Source organism: Micropterus dolomieu, linkage group LG05 (assembly GCF_021292245.1).
Source record: "Micropterus dolomieu isolate WLL.071019.BEF.003 ecotype Adirondacks linkage group LG05, ASM2129224v1, whole genome shotgun sequence".
In the NCBI taxonomy this organism is placed as follows: Eukaryota; Metazoa; Chordata; class Actinopteri; order Centrarchiformes; family Centrarchidae; genus Micropterus; species Micropterus dolomieu.
Genome location: NC_060154.1, coordinates 8954996 through 8964062, shown reverse-complemented (window position 1 = coordinate 8964062; position 9067 = coordinate 8954996). Strand labels below are relative to the sequence as shown.

At 38.6% G+C, this 9067-nt stretch overlaps 1 protein-coding gene across 4 annotated transcripts in view; it reads left to right on the top strand.

Moving 5' to 3' along the window:
• Positions 1–9067, top strand: part of anos1b (anosmin 1b) — a 56392-nt gene that overhangs the window by 31714 nt on the left and 15611 nt on the right. For all 4 annotated transcript variants that reach the window (XM_046049155.1, XM_046049157.1, XM_046049158.1 and 1 more), the window contains 3 exons: positions 6095–6157; positions 6793–7003; positions 8675–8859. In XM_046049155.1, the coding sequence (XP_045905111.1) occupies positions 6095–6157; positions 6793–7003; positions 8675–8859 (459 nt within the window). The remainder of the gene's footprint in view (positions 1–6094; positions 6158–6792; positions 7004–8674; positions 8860–9067) is intronic.

Genomic DNA, 9067 nt, shown 5'->3' with positions numbered 1-9067 from the left:
CTGAGACTGATATATATATGTATGTATATATGTGTATATATTTGTGTGTGTATATATATATATATATATATATATATATATATATAAGATGCGAAGAGATGCGAACTAGGTTGATTGGTGATCCTAAATTGCCCTTAGGTGTGACTGGTTGTTTGTGTGGCCCTGCGATGGGTTGGCGAACTGTCCAGGGTGTACCTCACCTTTCGCCCGATGTAAACTGGGATTGGCTCCAGCCCCCCGCGACCCCATGAGCAGGATAAGTGGTTGACGATGGATGGATTGATATTTTATTATTTAATATTGCCAGTGGTACACAATTCTTATTGTGGCAGCTTGTGTGTAGCCAACATTTAACTTTAGAGATAATTTGGCTTCTTTTTTTAAATAGAAGAAATACTTATAGAAATTAGTTTTGTAGAAAACATATTTGTCAAATTAAGATACAGAAAACAGTATTGCTAGTATAAAAAAGTATGGTTATAATATTGGCACTTGGTACTAGAGACAGTTTTTGCACCGACACTATAGGTATAGTACAAACAATACCCAATTCTAAATGTTGCACATATGTACTGTAGGGTAGAAAGTACAAAATAAACTCTGATGACAAGCTGAACACATAAATTAACATAAATAGTCTTTTATATTGCACAGCGTATGGAGATTGAGCACATCTGGTCTTTCTTTGTCTCTCTCTCTCTCTCTCTCTGGACCTGGTTCACTATTTGTCTTTCATCTCTTCTCTCCTTTTCAACTGACACTCACTTCTCCCCCCCATTCAGTATGAAACCACATCTCTCCTCCCCTCCCTCCCCCATTTCCTCTCCTCCTTCTTGTTGAGTGTGGCTGTCATCCCTCTATCGTGGCAGGTGAGGCCATAAAACAGCAGGAGAGGCCAGCGGAGGGCCTAGAGACAAGGTGTGTGTGTTTATGTGTGTGTGATTAATTATTATACAGATATCTGAGGAGCTCCTATGCAAACTGCGCACACATACAGACACATACATGGTCATTAATCTAGGTGCTGTCGTAACAGTGTGTTGGTGTGTTAAACAGTAACATCTCTGACCTTTAACCTCTGCTGTGTCTGCTGTGCTCTCTCTCACACACATAACTCATCATGTCGCCTTCAAGGCCAAAAGTATCTGTTCGTCTCTCAGCTCCTCTTACAGAAATACAGTACTTTTCATTGATTTATAACATCCACGTGATATTTGAGAGTGTAAGGTGTGTAACCATGTACACCACAAGTGTCAGCTTAAATCCATTACCTTCTATTCCCCCTTTTTCCTCTTTCTCTCCCTATTGTGCTATTGACTATATAAAAAACATTTTATGTTACATGTAGTATTGCATTAAATATTTAATAACTAAAAGTATAGGTTGTAAGAGTATTTGATTATTACTAGTAAGGTATGTGTAAAGTATCAAATGTCAAAGTACTCCTTTTGCAGAATGGACACTGTTAGTATTATATTAATATATTATTGTATTATTTTTACTTATACATTAACATTTGAGCAATATTTAAATGTTTTAGCTGTTCAAGGTGGTGCTAACTTTAACAACTTTATGTATTGTTAATCCAATAATAATGCATCATACCTTATAAAGTTGTTTTATGTTTTGTATATAAAATTATGCAAAACTATAAATATCAAATAAATATGGAGTGGAAAGTACAGCATTTTCCTCTGAAATGTGGTGAAGATAAAGTATTAGGTAGCATAAAATGGAATGTATTTCTGTACAGTACAGTCCACAGTCGATGTACAATACAATAAAATACAACTTTAATGTCCACTGTGGTCAAAATTTGTCTTTGATTTCAACCACAAGTAGTCTATGTAGTCAATATTAAACTGTAAAAACAGGGAGAGATTTAAGACAGCAAGTAAAATGTAAAACATTAACTTCAATAAAACATACATAATGTCCGTGTACACTGTAGCCTATGGGGTAAACTGCATGCAGTGCGTAAAAAAGTACAGTTTCAGGTAAGTATTCCAGTTTCAGTGGGGGAATATCTTTTTTAAACAACACCAACAGAGCAATACTTATTAATGATGTTTATTTCAAGAGTTAGAATTCATTGTTATCTAAAATATGATGTAAGAGTGTGTTAAGTTAGCTAGTTTTGGGGGCATTTTTGCTTTTGTTAGATACTATCCAGTAGAGACAATGACAGGAAAAAGGACTTCCTAAAACCCCACGTGTCCTCTATTAAAAACATCTCAGTTCTGATGGAGTACAACTCCCACACCTGCTTATGATAATTTAACTGGCTGTGTTGACCACTCAAAATACGCTGCGCTTATGTTTAAAAATAAGATGTACATACCAGGATTACATTTACATGCTCGTACAGTTTTAATTGTTTTAAAAGCCTTAAAACGCCTGTGGACTTGGCGACAACATCCAACAATGAACTAAAGTGGGTGTTGAAGTTTTAGCGTTAGAGGAGAGGAGGATATGTCAGGGAGAGCAGAAGAAGAAGGATTATAAGGGTATTGAGTTGAGGCAAGGAAGAAGGCTGAGAAAGGCAGCACATAGATGAGAGGTCAAGGAGGAGAACAGGAGGAGTAATAATGAGAAGAAAGGAGACAAAAGAACAGACGATTATGGAAAGGCATGGGAGGGGCAGAGAGGAATAGGGGAGGTAAAGGACGAGAGGAGAGGAATGAAAAATTAAACATGTCTGTAACTGATCAAAGTGGCAGCAAAGGAGGAGGTGGAGTACAGGGTGGGCTGGGTTTGAATGTAAGATGAAGTGGTACACGTGGAAAAAGGTGACTTATTGGTTGGTTGGTGTGTGTGTGTGTGTGTGTGTGTGTGTGTGTGTGTGTGTAGGAGGTGTTTTGGGAAAATTTTGACAACATGAGCAGCATGTGGTCAGTGAAAAGACCCACGAGAGCACCATAAAGAAGCACATCACACTTTAGGATCTGGATACTGTGTGAGTGTGTGTTTGTTTGTTTGTGTGTCTTCTCTTATCTCCCTGTCTCCTCATACTTAGACTCCTTGTGGAATGCATAATTACCTTACAGAGAAGAGAAGGGGAAAATAACTTAAAGTGATACAAAAATGTGGCTTTAATGTAATTTATATGGCAGTTTCAGTCCATAGAAACTTGCACACATCGCATCATTGCTGTCAATTCGTATGGTAAGGGTGTTCCTAACAGTCATATTTTGTGCCAAAAAATTGATGTTTATTGATGTTGAACAGGACCTAGGCAGTCTAACATGATTGGAGTGGGTGTTTCACCATATTCCACCAAGGCCATCTAGACTGGTTGTGATGCCTAACGGGGTACCTGTCAAAACACCCACAATGATTGTTTCTGATGAAATACCACACAATGGGAAACTTGACACAGTGACGTGCATCAACTCTCCTGAAAAGCAGCAATTTTATGACTTTCACTCCCCAGATTATTCAATTCAGTTTTATTTATATAGTGCCAATTCATAACCAAAGGTATTTCATTGCACATGCTATATGTAGGTCTAGACCATTCTCTTTGTAATAATATTTAATATGAAATATTAACAGTTCCCACCTTAGCACTAGCATTAGCACATCCCGACATCTGTACAGTACCCTGACAACTTCTTCCGTCTGTAAATTTCCGGTATGTAACGCATGTGTAATGATACTACTGGAGGTTGCAACTGACCACTATTTTCATTATTGTTTAATCAAAAAATGTCAGAAAATGGTGATAAATGCTCATCACATTTCCCAAAGCCTAAGATGACATCTTAAAATGTTTTGTTTTGTCCGACCAGCTGTAAACCCCACCCAGATATATTCAGTTTACTATCAGTTTTTCCTTAAAAAAAAAAAAAAACTAAAAACAATTATTACTATGGTGATGGATCAGTGGGTAAGACACCTACCTTTGATGTGGGAGATCTGGGTTCAATTTCCACTGCAACACATACGCCAATGTGTCCCTGAGCAAGACACTAAACCCCTAGTTGCTCCAGAGGTGTGCAACCTCTGACATATCAACTGTAAGTCGCTTCGGATAAAAGAGTCAGCTAAATGAGTAAAAGTAATTACATATTATCAACATATTGTAAATTTTCTTTCAATTAATCAATTGCTAATTGTTGAAGCTCTAGATGTATAGTTTTGACACCTAAATATACTATATACTAATTTTAGCATAGCCTGCTAATGATCCCCTAATCAAAATATATTGTACATGAAAGTGTTGTATGAACTTCTGTAATGTTACCAGAACACTTAACTTATGAAATCAACATGCACATGTTACAAAAAAACAAATGATGTGCTATGGTGACTCTTACAGTCTACAGATTAATGCATTTTACATTTAGCAGACACTTTTATCCAAAGCGGCTTACGATTGCTATATATGTCAGCAACTAGGGGATAAGTGTCTTGCTCAGGGACACATTGGTGGATGGGTCAGAATGGGGGATCAAACCCGGGTTGCTCACACCAAAGGCATGTGTATTATCCACTACCCCATCACCACCCTGCATGGTCTGAACTCAAGTTAGACGTGCCTGAGGATGGAGGCAGTAAGATGTAAGCTAATAGCAAAATAACTATTCATAAAGTTCCATCCATCCATCGTCAACCGCTTATCCTGCGTAGAGGGTCGCGGGATTCCTAAAGTTTTGTTTACCTATTTATTAGACTATATAAAAGAAGTTAAATAAGTGAAGGACCCAAAAAGTTATAAAATCAAGAAAAAGCTGTTTCACTGATTTCCGTCTTTGGAACACACTGGAGAAGGAGTTTGATATTTTGATTTTTATATTCTCCCTATTGGAATCCATGTGTCTGAGCTGACCACAGCCATTGTTCTCTGTGGAGAAGCAAACTACAACCTTTTAACAGCCACATTTCAAGCATACAGAGCAAGAGTGTTTCATACTCAAAATAGAGATTTTGTGATGGCGTATCACTTTAAGTTTACCCAAACTTTTTCTTCCATGACTTAAATGAAATGACCCGACTGTACAACATTAAATGGCTATCATGCTGAGACTCCATTTTATGTTTCAGAGGTTTAGAAACCAGCACATGTGGCTTCACTGGCTTTGGTTTGTTGGTGCTGTATGAATCCCAATGACATGTTAGTAAGTAGTAGTATGCATGAAATGAAAGTTCTAAAAGCCCACACGGTTGACATTTGAAATAATAGTCAAATTAATAGTCAGTCTGCAAACAAACCTATTTAAAACAGCTTTTGGAGAAGATGTATCTTCCAACAGTAGCCATTTACGTCTAAGTTTAAGGATTTTATGGCTTTTTGTTGATTCTGTTTGTTCCCCTGAAATCAGTGAGATGGAATAAATTGGAGAAATGATTGAAGCCAGACACACTGGGGAGCTGAGAGAGACAGACAGAGGGAGTGCTAAAGGAGGGGGGAGGAGGTTGGGGGTGAAACCGCAGTTTTTATATGTTGTCTGGTTTTAATTTGGTAAGAGGCATCATTCACCAGTTCACTGAGGTGGCAAACCAGATGAGTGTGTGCATGTGTGCTTTAGGAGTGTGTGTTTCTTTTGTGTTCCCTACCTGCTTTAACACAGACAGCTCTGTCTCTGCAAATGCTAAAACCCTCCGACATTGTCATTTATCTATTTTATATCTTGTTTGTTAAATCTGCACAAAAAATTGATGTGTAAAAAGACAATTCAACAAAAGGTGTTGAAAGTTGCCATTCAATAGAGTGAAAACAACACTCTAGGAAGTCTCACAGCTAATATAGGTAAATTTGTTTTTTGTTCAAATGGTGAACTAATGTTTTAGAATGTGTTGATCTATGTGTATTTGCTGGAATCATACACAACATCAATATAGTGATAACTTCCATTTGGCCAAAAAAATACACTTTAATTCCTTCCAAGCATTCACTACATATATACAGTAAGTCTGGACAGATGTGAACTGAAACTTGATTGGTCTGCAGAGGCATACAACCATGGCTCAGTAATTGTAGTTTACTCATTTTATCATGTGTGATGAAAGGAGTGTAAATTGTGAAAGCCTTACTTTTATTGTGCATAAACCCTCATATGTTGTTTATTTCTTTTTGTTTATTCACGTGTAGTGTCTTCAACCATGCAAAGAACTGTGGGAAACCAGAAAGGTGCTTTCTCCAAAGTCCTGTGAGGTAAGACAGAAAGACAGTGCATAGTGTGTGTGTGTGTGTGTGTGTGTGTGTGTGTGTGTGTCAAAACACCCTTGGTGGCAGTGTCACTCCTACACCAGAAACTTGCTTTTGTTGGCACCATGAAGCGGTTTGACTGCGCACACCATGAATGAGCATTCCTGTGTGTGTTTATGCAAGCTTATATGTGTTATGAATAACATGTTTGTGAGCTTTTGATTGTATAAATGTGAAAGTGTGTCTTTTGTGTGTGTGTGTGGCCCTAAATGATTGTTTGTAAAGCCAGTCACTGTGGTTTTAGGATAGATTCGTTTTTTTTTTTTTATCACAATAGCTGAAGCATGTTACTGACTGGATGGCTGACTGGCTGGCTGGTTAGGAACACAGGGTAATTCAGAGCTATTAGCTAAAGCTTGGGTTTACATTTTGCTGATCTGCAGCCATGTGCACAGACACAGAGATACACACACACACACACACACACACACACACACACCATTTAGACCAGCTCTAAAGGGCTGCCTTCAAAGAGTGAGTAGGAGTTTACCAAAGGAATCACTTTCACCTTTGCTGTATGATTTTCTGCCATCATATGTACGTTTATATAATACATATTATATCCGTTGTGTGTCTCTCAGAAGCAGCAGACAGAGTGTGTGACGAGCAGGGAGTTTCTGACCTCTCTGAGGTTGTCTCGTCAGGGTGACTGCCCTCAGCCTCAGCGAGCCACCGGATTCGCAGCAGCCTGCGTGGAGAGCTGCTCGTCAGACCAGCATTGTCCCTCCCCTAGGAAATGCTGCTCAAATGGCTGTGGACACACTTGCCAGGCCCCAGCCAATCTATATAAAGGTAAAGGCAAGTCTCTGGCAGCTAGCTGGGTCTTGCTCATAACATCTTGTGGGCTTTATGATGAAAGGCTGTTGCACTGATGGAAAAATGTAGAACATTTAAAAAAAATTAATTGTTTTTGATTGTTTCAGTAAACATAACATTGTGCTAAAAAGGATCTACACTGAACAAAATTATAAACGCAACACTTTTATTTGTGCCCCCATTCCTGTCAAAATCTGTGGTAGTGAGCGCTTCTCATTTGCCAAGATAATCCATCCACCTCACAGGTGTGGCATATCAAGATGCTGATCAGACAGCATGGGTATTGCACAGGTGTGCCTTAGGCTTTCCACAATAAAAGGCCACTCGAAAATGTGCAGTTCCATCACACAGCACAATGCCACAGATGTCGCAAGTTTTTAAGGTAGTGTGCAATTGGCATGCTGACTGCAGAAATGTCCACCAGAGCTGTTGCCTATGAACTGAATGTTCATTTCTCTACCATAAGCCGTCTCCAAAGGTGTTTCAGAGAAATTGGCAGTACATCCAACCGGCCTCACAACCACAGACCACATGTAACCACACCAGCCCAGGACCTCCACATCCAGCATCTACACCAAGATTGCCTGAGACTAGCCACCCAGACAACTGCTGCAACAATCAATTTGCATAACCAAAGAATTCGTGCACAAACTGTCAGGAACTGTCTCAGGGAAGCTCATCTGCATGCTCGTCGTCCTCATCTGGGTTTCGACCTTACTGCAACTTCGCACAGCCACTGAAGAGGAGTGGACCAGCACTCCACAGGCCATGATCAACAACCTGATCAACTCTATGCGAAGAAGATGTGTTGTATTGCATGAGGCATATGGTGTTCACACCAGATAATGACACCGGACACCCCCGGACGCCTCCAATACAGTGAAACTGCACATTTTCGAGTGACCTTTTATTGTGGCCAGCCTAAGGCACACCTGTGCAATACCTATGCTGTCTGATCAGCTTCTTGAGATGCCACACCTGTGAGTTGGATGGATTATCTTGGCAAAGGAGAAGTGTTCACTAACAGATTTTGTCAGATTTGTGAACAATATTTGAGAGAAATAGGCCTTACATAGAGAAAGTTTTAGATTTTTGAGTAATTATAATTAAAAAATTAATAATTAATTTTGTTTGAGTAATTATATATTTCTAATGAAATATTGTTTGAGTGATTATATATTTTGCTTATTATTGCTGACACTTTTGGTGTACCAGTTATGTGGGTTTTTTTCTGATCTGCAACCTTTAAACCACTGATCAAGTCATTTTAGTGAATGTCAATAACAATTACTACCTGATCAATGAGATCATCCTAATTCTTATTTATAAATGGGTATTAATTAAAGCACTAACTATATATCGTATGTTCAATAATAATCAGATATGAAATGTTTGAGACATCCTCTTAGCTCTAATGCTTGATGACATCTGTAGCACCTGTTCCTCATGTCACTATCTTGATATTCAAGTGATGTCATTTTTATTTATATGTCCCATAATCACAAAAATACCCTTTTATACTTAGATTCGATCTCAGATTCAGTTAGTATTCTTTGTGTTATTTAAATAATTTGCTTATCATCACTTTTCTGTTTTGCCTTTCTAAATAATCTAAACAAATCTGTTCTTTCTCTTGTGTCCCTCCAGGTGTTCCTCTGAAGCCTCGCAGAGAGATGAGCTTCGTGGAGGATTCAGAAGGTCATGTGAAGATGGTGTGGGTGTCAAAGTTCAATGTCAGCGTGGAGCCGATTGTTTACATGCTACAGTCCCGCTGGAACGTTGGGATTCATCCCAGTGAAGATCATGCCTCTCCATGGACTACTGTTGCCATGGTAACTACAATTGTCGGCAGCCTCACCATCTTTCACCAGGGTCTTTATTTGAAGAGTAGAACGTGTGAGATATTAAAATCATAAAAGAATTGGAAAGGAACTACTCATTGATGTGAGGTGTACAATGATGTAATTGATGTAGTAATGTATTGGTGTTTTTTTCTTATCATATTTATAGTGATATTGTATCATCCTGTTAATGTCACTC